We start from the raw sequence: 15,303 nt of genomic DNA, 5'->3' as shown, positions 1-15,303 counted from the left end.
TAGTGAAAAAAAATTGTAAAGATTTTTCACTTTAATGGCTGTTATTATAGAGAAATGAAGCATCTTCGTCATCACCAGCTAATTATAAAAATGTTTAGATTCTCTGAAAGGCCATCATGGTTCCCAGTCAGCATATCCAAGCTCTTAATATACTGTTTATTATTAAACAACTCAATGTACTGTTTTATATTGGATAATATTGATTCTTAATACAGGGGCTTCCCAGTCATAAGAATCAAGATAATTTCAATTTTCATGAATTTAGTGGGAAATATCTTTTTTCTTTCTTCAATTTTAAAGGCTTCTTGCTTTTTACACTAGTATATTGTCAGTGAAAAGGATCAACAGCTAACTTGAGCCAAGTGATAAAAGAAATTTTACATTTGTCACTAAGACAATTTATAATAGATACATGAACACACAGATTACAATATAAAGTCTCCATTTCACCTGTTTATATAAGATACAGGGCCACACTAAATGACTCAGTAGGATTTATATATTCCATCCACTTGAAACAATAAACAGTAATGTGTCCAAGAAGAATGTGTGTCCTGCCCTGTCTCATGGAAAAATAAATTATATGGTTGAAATGTAAAAGAAAGCATAAGTGAAGTAATCACTTGTCTTTATTTGAAGGCATCAATTTGCCTTTTTTTTAAAATTAGATGTAAATTGCACACTGGTTAAAACATAAACATTAACTAAAATTAAGATGAATTACCCCATTGACCATATTAATATGGTTCCTTGCCTGTTCAAGTACATGAAATGATATCTCGACTCTTAGCCTGATAAAGATGATTTTTCAAACCTATCCACAAATTTATATAAACAGTACACTCATCTCTTTTAGTTTAGGAGGTTGTCTTAAAATATATAAATTTGGGTGGCGCCTGTGGCTCAGTCGGTAAGGCGCCGGCCCCATATACCCAGGTTGACGAGTTCAAACCCGGCCCCGGCCAAACTGCAACCAAAAAATAGCTGGGTGTTGTGGTGGGCGCCTGTAGTCCCAGCTACTCGGGAGGCTGAGGCAAGAGAATCACTTAAGCCCAGGAGTTGGAGGTTGCTGTGAGCTGTGTGAGGCCATGGCACTCTACCGAGGGCCATAAAGTGAGACTCTGTCTCTACAAAAAAAAAAAAAATATATATATATATATAAATTTGTTTTTCTACCTATGTTTAATATGTCCAAATTTAAGGGAAGAGCTAAAAATATCCTACAAATATAATTATGAAATAAAATCGTTGCACTTTACTAAGAAAGGGGTGTAACAATGTTATTTAACAGAGTATTTTATATATGACTTTTGCCAAAAAATTCTCTATTTTTTTTTAATTCTCTCCTGTGTTAACTAGGGTTTTCTATTTTAGATAATCCTGCTGGAGTACAGGTACTACACAATATTTATTACAACACATGAGTTGTGTTGTTTTATAACACTGAATTTGTTAGAGTGTCTTACTAGAAAAGAGGAGAGGGTGAAAAACCCTGTATTTTCTTGACTTCAAAACTGTGGGACAAGGGGGTATAGGTTGGAATGCTCCATATTTAGTTTTTGGGATCAGGCTTGTTTAGTACAATGCCATGGTTTAAGAAGTCTGTACCAGGAACATTTTTTCAAATACGTTTTTTATATTTCGGATGTAATGCATTGCATTTTTATTTGAATAATAAAAAAAACATAAGTTTTTGAGACCATGCAGGTCCTTTTTTTTTTTTTTTTCTTTTTGAAAGTATGTGGTATCTGTATAGGCAGACTACATGATGTCATTTTCTCTCATTCTTTTAAGCAGTGATTTAACTCTTGGAAAATAACACTTGGGTTAGTTTCCCAAAATAGTTACAACCCCTATTGTGTAATCTGTTTATACTACTCTCTAATCATCTTAGAGATGATTCTCATTCCCAACAAAATGCTCATTTCCTGCCTTTTCAACACATAATTCAAAATAATCAATATATTTCCCAAAACTGAAATCAGTATTTACATTATTGAAAAGAAATGCCCCTTTCTGTTTCCCATTACCATAAAGTAAAATCATTTTTGTTAGTAAATAAAATTAATTTTTTGGTAAGTTACTATACTTACAGTCATTTTTCTCCTGTCTTTTGACTTAGTTACCAGACATACACATTTCACAAATGTTATTTTGAATACTCCGTTATTCATTTTATTTTTAAAACAGTACAAAATGTTTGACTAAATAGGAAAGTTCGAGATCACAAAACCTTCAGATCCTTAATTCTATTTTGACTTTTATGTTTTTCAAAAATGTTCTCATTTCCACAAATCTGGTATTACAGAACATTTGAAGCATACCAAAACATTCTTTTAAATATTAAATTTTCAAATCACTGTATAAGCAAATCATGATAAGAACTGATTGACTTGTTAATCACTGTAAGATAGCCTCAGTGCTCCCTTCTATCAATGTGCTGAGATGTGTCCAGGTGTTTCAGACTTTTTTAAGTTCTGGATGGTCCTGAATCTCTTTGGAAGTACACATCCCACTGATAAATGCTTACATGAAGAAGTCATGTCATCTCATTAATTCAGGTGACTAATTTTAAGATGAGAGCACCTTTAGTGCTTTAGTAAGACTATATTGTACACTTTGATTGTAAAAATAAGTTGAATTTTGGATGAGTATAGGGAAAAATTACCATTGTGGTTTTGACAAAAATCCTTTATAATGCAACCAAGTACAGGATTAATATCTGTTATAAGAGGTTTCACATTAGACTTTTACTTTAAATAACTTCACACTTTTGAAAAACATAAGCCAACTTTTTATGTCCAATACTTGAAAATCAATGATAAGACATGACATGCAGATATTTTTTAATAAAGAGGAAAAAAGGTAATTGTACATTAGGTAGCTTTGGTTTTGAAAGGCCATTTCTTAAATAAGAAGGAAAAAGAAATAAGCCTAAATCTGATTTCAGAAGGCATTATTTAGGAAATGAGAAATCTACACATACATGATAATGAGAGCTTGTATTCAAATTTTGAATACTCTTAGTCTATTTCTTCACATGGGGCAGAGCTCGTATCTTTTTATCCCTTCTTATATGGGATCCAATTCATGAAAGCTCTACCCTTCTTTCCTACGTCCCAAGGCCCCACCTCCAGGTACGTACTATCATCAAACTGGAGAGTAGGGTTTCAATGTATGAATTATAAGAGGACATAAAAACAGTACATCACAAGCTCCAGTCTTCTGCTCATCACCTCGATAGGAATTTCAGAGACTGTAGAAAGATAATATATAGTCTCTATTTTTAAAGAATTTAAATAAAGTTGAGAAAAAACTTGACATAACTAATATTAAAGACAGGAATAAGCTAGTTGTAAATGTCAAACTTTTAAAAATGTTTTATTATGTTGCACAAATTCATTTGCAAAGTGTTGACAAATGTTTTCAGTTGGTTTACTCATAATTTGTACCTCATTGTTTACTCTGCAACTCAAAAGATACAAGTCACTACAATGTTGGATAAACAGTACCTACCTACACATTAGTGACAATACTTTACTTTTGTGTTGAGCTTTATGATTGACAAATACTTCAACATTCTCTACTAAGCAGATAGCAAGTGTGTGGATTAAGAAATGTGTTTTTAGTAGGACACGCAAAAATGTTCATACTCATCTATATATGAAATTAGCAGAAATTAATCATAAATTTTATTTAGATCACAATATTCAAACTTAAGATACTTAAGAGGCAAATATAATACGTGACTAGGTTATGTAGCAAAAAGGTGGACCTACAGTTGTTGAGAAGATGCCAATCCTAACTCCTAATGTAGCTCCACAGAACAAAGTCTTAACAATTTTGAAAAAAAACTTTAAAACTCTTGGGTTTATCTGTTCAGGTTGCTATAACAATAATAATAATAGCATAATAAAGATAACCAAAAAACCCTCTTGGTTTAGATTATGAACAGTGAATGCATAAATACGGATCTTTAGTTTAAGGGTTTGGTTTATACTTTCATACTACTACTCTGTCTCTTGAATCTTAAAAGTTTAGAGTCCCTAAGCTCAGTGCCAGTGTGAAAGGGCTAATTTCTGAATCTAACAGTTCTCTGGAAGGATGGTATGCAGTAGCATGGATGGCATTTCTTTACCCCCACAAGTTTTATGTGAAGAAAATGTCTACTTAAAACTGAATTTATTTCCACTTTGGTAGTTGGTAAATTGGTTGCTTCTTTTCTAACTTAATGGATAGGTAAATTAATAGGCGTTTTCATTTTTAAAAAGTCTACATACAGCATATATTGTGATGGGTTTAAACACATAAAAAGTTCATAACATGGACTTAACAGCCAGTTTTGAAGGAAGATGACTTCCAGAATTTAGAGTAAAAGCTTAGCTGGTATGCTTGGTTCAGGTGCAGTGAAGTAAGGAAAAGTCACTGTAGTTTGACATTACCCAACATTTGTTGGAGGCCTCCTTTTCAGAAACCAATGTTTTACTCCTCAGCACATTTTATGTCTAGGGATGACCCTTCTCTGAGGAAACCGCTCCATGTCATTCCAGTTTATTTGCTGTTAGCAGTAACTCATAACGAAAACCTAAATAGACCACATAGATTGGTTGTATTACTTTTAACCAGAATACATGTAATGCTGCTGTTCAGCTCTTTAAAGCTTATATAGGATATGAGTAGGTCTAAGTAAAGAATTCATTGTACTAATAATATGGTGAATTACTGTGATAATTCCCGTTAAATCAGGAGAGGGTAATCTTTTATTACCATAATATAAGATTTTTAGCCAGGTACAGTGGCTCACGCATGTGACCTGGGGAACGCTTGGAGAGGCTGAGGCAGGAGGATCATGAGGCCAGGAGTTCCAGACCAGCCTGGGCAAGACAGTGAGACCCTGTCTCAAAAAAAATATATATATATTATTTTTTCTTAAAATGAGGGGGTGGGAGGGATAGTAGGGGGACCACAACTATGGAGCACATTGCAAGTACAAGTTGGATCTATCATGTGTACAGCACAAATGTCCTAATGTTATAATTGGGTAAATGAGGTGAAAGCTATATTGATTAGTATGATGTAAACACTCCAGTTTGTACAAATAATCAACACGCTGAAATTGGCATGAATGTATTTATGATCTATATGCAAAAGACTTAATTAAAAAAAAATTAGCTTGGTTGTGGTGAGCTACTTAGGAGGCTGACACAGGACTGCTGGAGCTCATGAGTTGGAAGGTGCTGTGAGTTATGATTGTACCACTTTACTCCAGCTAGGTGACACAGCAGGGCTTTTATATTTCTAATGGAATTGATAAAACAGCAAAGAAACTCAGTTTGCAGGTAGAGTTGAAAATAACAACTGCAATAAAGGGTCTATACTCAGCCTCAGTTAAAAACACGCTCCTCTCCAAGCCGGCATTAGGCACTACATCTACAGCGGATACAGAAAAAGGTGGGAGACCAGCTTCTGGTCAGAAAACCCATCCACGAGCTTAATTCCACTACAAATGACACGATCAGCTTCGATCAAAAACAACGGAAATAACATACGCGGAAGACTAAGTTTACAAGCCGAACTCCCAGTGGAGCGCACCCGCCCGGCGTACAACCGCTGACCCGCCTCCGGCTCCGCAGTTCCGGTTCAGTCTCCGCGTGAAAGTTCCGCGGGTGCGCAGTAGGCTTACCCAATGCCGCGTGGTAAAGGCGGACTTCCCTTTGCGTAATTTCCTGTGCGACACATGACGTCACCGGCTTGTCTGAGAAGATCATTCTCTGCGGCAGGCGGGCTCTAGGGCGTAGACGTAGGCGCGTGGCGGCCCGAGCGGACCCGCGCTGGTGCCTGGTCTACCGGGTCCACGTGCTGAAGTTTGTGGCGGCCCAGATATGCTGAGCCGGCTCGGCGGCCGGTGGCTGCGGACACTGCCTGCTGCGCAGCTTAGGGCTGGGGGCCTGCCGCGTGTGCTGGGCCTCCAGCGCCCTGCCCTCCCGGTGTGGGCGGCGGCCTCAGGCACTGCAGCGGGCGCCGGCGGCTGGTACGAGGCCCTGGCCGCGTCGGCGCCGGTGCGGGGCGCGGAGCAAGTGCTGCTCAGCGCTCACGTAGCCGCTGGCCTGCCCTGGTGGGGCAGCATTTTGCTCACTACCGTGGCCTTGCGCGGCGCCGTTACGCTGCCCTTGGCCGCCTACCAGCACTACATTCTGGCCCAGGTGAGCGGCCCTGAACTGTGCGCGCACGCCCCTGTGGGGAGGAAGGGTGGTGTCCACCCAGGTTTACGGCCCCCTGTGCTACCTACCCGGAGCTTAACGTTAATCGCCACCACTTACTTGCTCAAAAGCGTGACTAGCATCGGATGTGTTAAGTAAGAGATGCTTGATGACACATGAACCTCATTTCGTTTGCCTTGCTGGTCTGTACTAGAAACTCAAGCGGTTACTAAACTTGCTCTAGAGAGAATTGAGACAAAGGAATCTCGCAGAAGAAATTGTGTGGAGAAACCTATAGAATTACCGTCTTAATAGTTTTAACAGCTGGTATGTCTGCAACATCTTTCATATAAGGAAAAACTACTAAGTTAATAGTTGGTGAACTTGATTTCTTATCCACGCCTGCCCACGTTCAAGCAGTCACTTTAGTGCTTTATTCTCTTGTCCTTGGAATCGGGATAGCATTATTTTACGTGCCTATTTCACAGTGTTAAGAGATCAAATCAGCTAATAAGGGTTAAAGTGCTTTGAAAACAGGGAATTACTGAACTGTGAGATTTCAAAAATAGCGGCTTTCATGTTTTCAGGTTATGATTATTAAGAAAAAAAACAGACGCAAAAGAGGAAACAGCAGCATTAAGGCGGTGAGCTACTGTACATAAAGATTTAGCACAGAGCAGGAATAAAGGCAGTTTTTAATTTTTTTCTTTTGTGACTATTAGACTCTAATAAAGACTCTAATAGACTGCTGTTCCCTCCGTTTATATTACCAGGAAATCTAGGGATCAAGTAGCAAAACCCAGGATGCAGTTTTCTTTTAATCCTTACAACCCTGTGAAGTAGGTGCTATTATTGTATATAGGTGAGGCAACAGGATTTTATTTTTTATTTTCATTTTTTTGGTATTTTATTTTATTTATTTTTTGGCAGTAGGATTTTAGAAGCTAAATTACTTGCCTAGGTTCACATAGCTTAGTGTACCATTTGAATTTGGTTGTGATTGAGGACATTTTAACCCAATAAACATCTTATGCTTGGATTTAAGGTTTCTTTCTTTTTCTTTTTTTTTTTTTTGAGACAGTCTTACTTTGTTGCCCTCAGTAGAGTGCTGTGGCATCACAGCTCACAGCAACCTCAAACTCTTGGGCTTAAGTGATTCTCTTGCCTCAGCCTTCCAAATAGCTGGGACTACAGGTGCCCATCACAGCACCCAGCTATTTTTTTGTTGCAGTTTTTTAGCTGGTCTGGGATGGGTTTGAACCCGCCACCCTCCTTGTATGTGGCAGGTGCTGTAATCACTGTGCTACAGGCACCAAGCCGGATTTAAGGTTTCTTGACATGGTCAGTAGACCAGAGTTTTAAATGTGTTGAGGAAATAGATAGTAAAATTTTGAGTGAGTATGAATAACAGTTCTTTATGTGCTCTTAACAAATTCTACTTTTTCTTTAGCTAGGTGGAAAATCTGCAGCCAGAAATAAAAAACATTGCCAGGCATCTTAACCAAGAAATTGCAATTCGTGCAAATCAGTTGGGGTGGTCTAAAAGAGTTGCCAGGTAAGGTAATTCTTTGCAGATAAGGCTATGAATGAATGAATTTATAATGTGTAAATAATGATGTTAATTATGGACTTGAGCCTTCTGTAGCTTTGACAGTAGTTATTTTGCTCTTTCACATTTTAGTAAGTCACTGTGTGGCATGACAGTGTTGTATACGGGACTGAAAACAAAGAAAGAGACAAAGAAGAGTAGATCCCTGAAAAGACAGACTTAGAATAAAGTAACTATGGTGGTGAATTAAGTACGTAAGATTACATTTAAGAAGCCAGGTCATCAGGAAAGTCAGGGAAGCCCTCACAGGATGAAGATTCTTTGCCATTTTGTTGTGATACTGGTCAGCAAATGTAGGCTGTTCACAAACCTGACCCTTTTGAAAAGATCCATGTACAGTAAGCTACAGGAAAGGGAAGGCAGAAATCCTGAGAGCTGCAGTAGAAGCACTTGGATAGCCAAGGTGCTGTCCATCAGCGTGGTTGTCCTGTGCAGTTATATGCCTTAGAGAATCCTTGTCTGAGAGTGCTTGCCTATACCCAGTGATGCCTGTAGCCATTCACTGGGAACTTCTACATCCTCCTGCTTCAATCCCCTAAGCTGCTGTTTGTTCACTTTCCCAACTGATTCTCACTAGATTGTGAGTGTTCAGTAAGTTGACAAACCTGTACTTTTGAAATTTTACTGATCAGAGCAATCTGAAAACTACAGCCATAGGCCAAAACCAAAAAAAAAAACTCGAATCAGTAGCTGCTCACCTGGATTATAAAAGCAGCCTAGACGAGACACGCGGCACTCGCTCACACGACTGGGCAGGGTGACTGTCCGGATACGTCTGTGCATGGATGAGTGGTTTTGTAGAAAGATATATCTGAGGCTTCCTTCATTTTTCAGTAGTACTGAGTCTTGAGTGGTGAAAGGGAGTTTGTCAGGTCTACAGCCCAGAAAGTGGGCTGTCTACACTGGTGATAAATACAGTGTTCCTAGAGGTGGTAACCAGTTGTGGAAGTCTGATTTGTGTTTTGTTTTTTTGTGGGGTTTTTTGATTAAAGTTTGCAAAAGTATTGAATGCCTGTGTCATACATAATGTGCAAGATATTTAAAGGTGAGTAAGATTCAGCACTTTCCCTTCAAGGAGACTACAGTTTGGGAAGTAAGACCTCAGGCAAAAATAGGAGTAACTAATATAGTTAATAGAGAAACAGACTTTAAAAGTCTTTGCGGAAGAATTGATTGAAAAACAGAGATCATTTTGGCAGGCTAAGAGTATAAATAAGACAAAAACCACATAACTACAAAAGGCATATTCAGAGATTTAGTGATTATGGTTGTCTGCAGTGAAGAGATTTAAGTAAATTATACTTTTAGCTTCAATATTTTTAATATTAATTGAGATCATACCATGTCAGTAGTAAAATTTCCTCGGTTGAAGCTTCATTGGCTCAGGACCTCCAGGGACAAAGCCTGTACTCGGCAGCATCTGACCTGTCAGACTGCTATGCGGTTTGTGTGTGTTGCTGTAGAGTTTGAGAGGCAGTCCCCTTGGTTTAGGCAGTCCCTTAACACAGCGTGACTACTAACACCCCTACTCAAATCCTTTAGCCAGTAACCACAGCAGGGATTTATTTGTGCCATGCGGATAAGGCACAATTAATAGTTAAATGACATTTTCTCTTCTCCCTTCCCTCAATGTAGGCTCACTTATCTAAAGCATATGAGGAGGTTTGTTTCAGAGCTGTATGTTCGGGATAACTGCCACCCTTTCAAAGCCACTGTGCTGGTCTGGATCCAGCTTCCAATGTGGATCTTCATGTCTGTTGCTCTCCGGAATTTGAGCACAGGAGCAGCACATTCAGAAGGTAATTGATAGAAAGCGCTGTTTCTCCCAAGTAAGTTCTCTAACGTGTCCTTGTACTCCAAAAGAAACCATACTTTTCATAATTAGAATACGTTTACTATGTGTTCTTTACAAAAGAATAGAATTTGACAAATTTTTTTTTTCCGCTTTTCTTTTCTTCTTTTTTTTTTTTTTTTTATGTGGTTTTTGGCCGAGGCTGGGTTTGAACCCACCACCTCCAGCATTTGGGACTGGCGCCCTATCCCTTTGAGCCACAGGCGCCGCCCTAGAATTTGACAGATTTTTAAGTGTAAAAATTCAAAACCTGTAACTGTTCACAGACTGGTGTTTTGTGTTGAAGAAAAAAGTTGCGCATGAAACTAACCTGAATAAATCCAGGGCAAATCTTTAGTGTAAAGGACACCTTATTAGAATTGGCAACTACTTGTATATTTTTCTCTGCTATTTTTAGGACTTCTGTTACTTTCTTTATAAAACTGTTTCAGCAGGTTTTTCTGTTCAGGAGCAGTTGGCTAACGGTGGGATCCTATGGTTTCCTGACCTTACTGCTCTGGATTCCACTTGGATTCTCCCTGTCTCTGTTGGTGTTGTCAACTTATTAATAGTGGAGGTCAGTGGTTTTTAATGAAATTTGTTTGCCATTAAAAATCATGGGGATTTTTGTTCTAACATCAAATATACGTTATGTTTGAGTTGGTGGAAATTCCTCTGAACTAGTATTGACACTCTTTAGTTTCTTGTCCCACATCAGAACTCTCATAATTAAAATAAGAGCACTGAATAAGAACACTTTCAAAGTCTTTTTCAGCCTTAAAATTATTCTGAAAACAATGTAATATATACAGTTGTGTGATTAATTAACATGCCCCATCAATGAAGTCTATTAACTAATTTTATTCCCACAATAAAGTGGTGTTTTGCTTATGTGTTTAATATTTGATTTTCTAGACAGGGAACATCGTACCTCACTGTTACGTTCTTGCTTATGGCCTTTAAAAGATGAAGTGGGAAAACCACATACATGTGAAGTATGACCTGTCCGACATTCAGCCTTCATCCCTTGGTGCTGTCCTCAACAGTGTAGGGAGAATGTGCCTGTGATTTCATGTATGTGTGTAGTGTACATGCAGGTGCAGGCCTGAACAGTGACATAAAGCCTATGATTTCATAACAAGTTGTTCTAAGACTCTGAATAGAACGTGGACTCAACTGGACTCAACATGATTTACCTCAGTTACAGTCTCACAGACTTCCTGTCCACTAATCTATTATACTGGGAAATGTAAGGTCTCAAGTGAAAGTTTCTTGAGGAAAGACTTCACATGTATCCAGATGTGTTTTGTGAGAGCCCCTCAGTTCTCTGTGGTTGGTAGTCAATGACTATCCGGTAGATCAACACAAGGTCACGGTGAATTGATGTCAACCCTCTGTTCTAGTCTTTCGTACCATCTAAAGACTGATATGTAAAAGCTCATTCTTTCTTATACTATGTGCCAGCATTGGAATGAGCAATTTATATGAATCAGCTAATTTAATTTTTAGAATAATCCTGTAAGCTTGGTATTATTTTTAGTCCCTTTTAAGGTAGAGAAAGTGAGGCAAAGAAAAGTTGCATAGCCGCCAAAAATGCAAGATTTACATGTGAAACTAGGTAGTTTGACTCAAAGAGTTATAATCTTGATGGTAATAATTATGCAGAATTCTTACATAAAACTTGAAGAATCCCTTGAAGGTAGGTACTATATATGAATCATTGCCCCGTGTTTTTTGGTAACAAGTATTTAAAAAGCTCCATTTAAGAATAGTGCACAATTAAGTTTTTTAAGAGATGTTCAAACCAGGTGCACACTCATCCCAGCTATTTGGGAAGCTAAGGCAGGAGGATTCCTCAAGCTCAGAAGTTGGAGACCAGCCTGGGCAACATCAGCCAGACCCTACCTCAAAAAAAAAAAATTATCCATCAGTCATTTAACTTTTTTTGCTTTTATAAAAGTAGAGGTGGCAGCCTGTCAAAAATCAGTTTGTATTTTAAACCTTACTGATTTAATATGTATTTTAATAATTATTGTGTCTGTATGTCTTCTACCCCTTTAGATTTTTGCTCTACAGAGAATTGGAATATCTCGTTTTCAGACGTACGTCACCTACTGTGTCCGTGGAGTGTCAGTGTTGATGATTCCAGTGGCCGCGACAGTCCCTTCGGTGAGTGAGCACCACCGCTGTGTGTGGTGTGTGCTGGACCTCCCTGCCCTGAGCCTGCGCTGGCTGGTGCTCGGACTGTTTACTGAGCTCCCTTACTGACTTCAGAGTTTGTATGATAAATAATCTACTGTCTCTTTCACCAAATAACACTGACTGTTTTGGGCACTTGGTTAATCTTCTTTTATGTGAATGTGCCTTAACTCTTTCTCTAAATCAAACTCCTTTTTTTCTGCTTTTTTTGTCTTGCAAAGTATCTTTCATAATATCATGGGCACAGTATTTGCTTTGTTTGATTAATACATTGAATTATTGCTGCCTACATAGACTGGACCAAGAAATTTAGCATTTAAGAAAGAAACAAAACTTTGTGCTAAGCTCATATGGGTTCACATACCATATTATTTAACCTCAGAATGGGCCTATATGGTAGGTACACTTGTCTCTGTTTATGCCTAATTAAACTTATGCTAGAAATGGAGAAAAGAAATGGTTATAATTGCAGTTACTTCAATTTGCATTTTTCCACTAATACTTTAAAAGTTGCTGAGTAAAAGCTGTCTCCAGGATATCTCTGGTTTTCCTCAGAGCCGACGCGCAGAGCGTAAAGTAGAATCTAGTTGTTTTTAGTAGTCAGGGTTGTACTTCATAGCAGTTTTCTAGGAATCTAAAGAATTGTTTCTGGCATGAAAATCTCTTCTAAGCTTTCACTGGATATAATATTGCCATGAGTCCTTTGTAAAATCATTTATCTCTGACACAGACATCATAATGTCGTGAGAAATGATGCAAGTAACGTCAAGTGCCTGTCATGGCACTCGTTTTCACCCCACGGGTGTAATCATGTAGGGGCTATGACCTTTTAGTAAGTGAGTGGGTTCAAAGTGACTAACAAATATCTAAAACAGTGCCATAAATAACCAAATTTATTTATTCTCTCCAATATAGAAATTCAAAGCAGGTAGTTTGGGGGTGGTGTGGCAAGTCTGTGAAAGCATGAGAGACCCAGCCTGCTCTTTCTTTCTACTCTGTTACGCACAGGCTGAGATTTTTGCCGTCAAGGCCACAGGCCGTGGTCATAACGACTGCTGGAACATGTTACCTTGCAGGAATGACACGGCTGCTTTGGGTGCAGTCACCTCCTGTTCAGGAGCCTGCCTGATGTCCCACCAGTCAGCGGTGGTGACTTCATCGTTGTGTGGCCTTGCGTCACTGCAGAAGAGGTAAAGAAAGAGAGTCTTTGTTAGGTAGCAACGAACGTACCCAGCTAAAAATCAGGATTTGGTTACTAAGGAAAGGGGTTGATAATTAGATGGCAGCTGATGGTTTGCCGTAGTTGCACTCAGGTACTTTTTTGTTTGGTAGATAAGTCAGGTAATAATAATATCTAATATTTTTCAATGTTGACTTTGGGCCAAGCCCTGTTTTAAATGGCTAATGTGTATCATCTAACGGAGTTCTACTGCCGTGCAGTGAGGGAGGCACTGTTACAGTCCTCACTTCAATGTGGAGGAAACGGAGACACAGGGAGATTAAATGACTAACCCAAGGTCATTTGCTGTTAAATGACAGTCCTAACACACATCCAGGCAGTATGGCTCCTGCTCTTAACTGTTGTGCTAATCTCCTTCGAGGATGTGCTATAATACTTCCTGCCCCTAAAGACTGACTTCAGCACAGCTGACAAACACAGGTGTTGGATGTGGGCCACAACTGTGTGCTGCTCTCCATGAGCCATCTCACTTAATTGTCACTACAGTCCTCTGAGGCAGAGATAGCTACTGTCCCCATTTTATAAGATGAGGAAACTGAAACAAGAAAAACATCTTACACCGCTAGGCACGGTGGCTCACACCTGTAATCTTAGCACTCTGGGAGGCCAAGCGAATAGATGGCGTGAACTCAGGAATTTGAGACCAGCCTGAATAAGAGTGACACCCCCATCTCTACAATTAGCCAGGCATGGTGATAGGCACCTGTACTGGGGAGGCTGAGGCAAGAGGATCTCTTGAGCCCAAGAGTTTGAGGTTGCTGCAAGCTGTGAAGCCACAGTACTCTACCCCGGGTGACAGAGTGAGACTCTGTCTAAAAAAAAAAAAAAAAGAAATAAAAATAATTTACTTAAATGGCAAATAGGATTCAAACTTGGGCAGTTTGACTCTTATCACTTGGACTCAGGAACTACATGGTTTTGCTTGTAGGGTTCAATTACCTTCTGATGTCAAAGAAAAATTTGGAACCAGTGTATGTGTAAGAGCATTTTGAAAGACTATGGAACTCAGTCAAAGACCTAAATAAATAGTCTGGATGTTAATACAAAGAAGTTGAAATACTCCTGAGACTGTGTGTCTCAGAAGCCAAAGAAAATGCATCCCTGACCAGAGAAACATTACTGAGACAAACTTTGAAGATAGACAACTATGTGGGGAAGAATAAGGTTGAGGGGGGCTGTGTTTGGTGTTATAAATGGCCGCGCCCGAGTGTCCCACCTTCAGGATAAGCAGCTTGCCAGGACTCATAGTGGTGACAAAGTCCTCTTAGTTACCAGAGATGGGAAGTGAGCGCTCTCTTGGGCCTCTGCTGGGGAGCTCCTTCTGTCACTACGTTCTGCCGTATGTACCTAACTTTTTGCTTCTCTTGTCTGTCAGGTCCATTAGGGGACTAACAGCTGCTGCCGGTCCTGCTTAGTCCTGCCGGGCTTGTATTTACAGAGATGGTTGTTTTGGTTTTCGTTGCCTGCCTGCCTCTGGACCATGGTGTCCTTGCAAAATGGTGCTGACATTCATGTCTTTTCTTTGTAGTCACTTGCTCTCTACTGGCTGTGCTCCAGCATCATGGGCCTTTCACAGAACTTGCTGCTGCGTTCTCCTGGATTTCGCCGACTTTGCAGAATACCACTGACCAAGTCAGATTCAGAAACTCCTTATAAAGACCTATTAGCTGCTCTTTATGCCAAGATCATTTCCAAAAAATGACATATATTTCAGTAATTTTCAAGCAGTTACAAGTGTCACTATCACCTTCATGTGTGTAGAGATTCCAGTATTATTTAATTTGCCTTTGTTTAAAATCATGGACTAAATGAAATATTCTAAGTTGATATGTAAATTCAGGTATTTCTGAACATAATTAAATCTTTCAAGTGCTACAAATGTAGTATGTTTAATTTTTTTTTTAGACAGTCTGACTGTGTGTCCTTGGTAGGGGACTGTGGTGTCATAGCTCACTGCAACCTCAGACTCCTGGGCTTAAGCAATCCTCTTGCCTCAGCCTCCCGAATAGGCGGGACTACAGGCACCTGTCACTACGCCTGGCTAGTTTTTCTATTTTAGTAGAAACATTATCTCGGGGTCTCACTCTTGCTCAGGCTGGTCTCAAATTCCTGAATTCAGGCAAGCTCCTCACTTTGGTCTCCTGGAGTGCTAGGATTATAGGTGTGAGCCTCTGTACCCAGCTATATGTTTAATTCTAAAAGAGTATTAAGGTGGAACCAAAAT

At 39.3% G+C, this 15,303-nt stretch overlaps 1 protein-coding gene across 3 annotated transcripts; it reads left to right on the top strand.

Moving 5' to 3' along the window:
* The first annotated feature begins 5,753 nt into the window (after window positions 1-5,753).
* LOC128571959 (cytochrome c oxidase assembly protein COX18, mitochondrial) lies at window positions 5,754-14,981 on the top strand. 3 transcript variants are annotated; one of them, XM_053572734.1, is made up of 6 exons: window positions 5,754-6,203; window positions 7,655-7,755; window positions 9,445-9,608; window positions 10,096-10,217; window positions 11,702-11,809; window positions 14,608-14,981. In XM_053572734.1, exons 1-6 carry the CDS (start codon window positions 5,883-5,885, stop codon window positions 14,779-14,781), a joined length of 990 nt encoding a protein of 329 aa, XP_053428709.1. In that variant the 5' UTR covers window positions 5,754-5,882; the 3' UTR covers window positions 14,782-14,981. The 3 variants fall into 3 exon arrangements, with proteins under 3 accessions (XP_053428709.1, XP_053428055.1, XP_053429327.1); XM_053572080.1 differs by having other exon boundaries at window positions 10,093-10,217; XM_053573352.1 differs by lacking the exon at window positions 10,096-10,217.
* The last annotated feature ends 322 nt before the right edge of the window (window positions 14,982-15,303 follow it).

This window comes from Nycticebus coucang, chromosome 1 (genome assembly GCF_027406575.1).
Source record: "Nycticebus coucang isolate mNycCou1 chromosome 1, mNycCou1.pri, whole genome shotgun sequence".
NCBI classification, from domain to species: Eukaryota; Metazoa; Chordata; class Mammalia; order Primates; family Lorisidae; genus Nycticebus; species Nycticebus coucang.
The sequence above is the reverse complement of the archived record's forward strand: the minus strand, read 5'-3'. Positions and strand labels throughout refer to the sequence as shown.

What these genes read in the sequence shown, in the direction of transcription:
- LOC128571959 (XM_053572080.1), top strand. Translation starts at nt 5,883, where the DNA reads ATGCTGAGCCGGCTCGGCGGCCGGTGGCTGCGGACACTGCCTGCTGCG. An exon ending in AGGAGCAGCACATTCAGAAG is followed by an intron (nt 9,609 to 10,092) that starts GTAATTGATAGA and finishes AAACTGTTTCAG; the next exon opens with CAGGTTTTTCTGTTCAGGAG. An exon ending in TGGCCGCGACAGTCCCTTCG is followed by an intron (nt 11,810 to 14,607) that starts GTGAGTGAGCAC and finishes TTTTCTTTGTAG; the next exon opens with TCACTTGCTCTCTACTGGCT.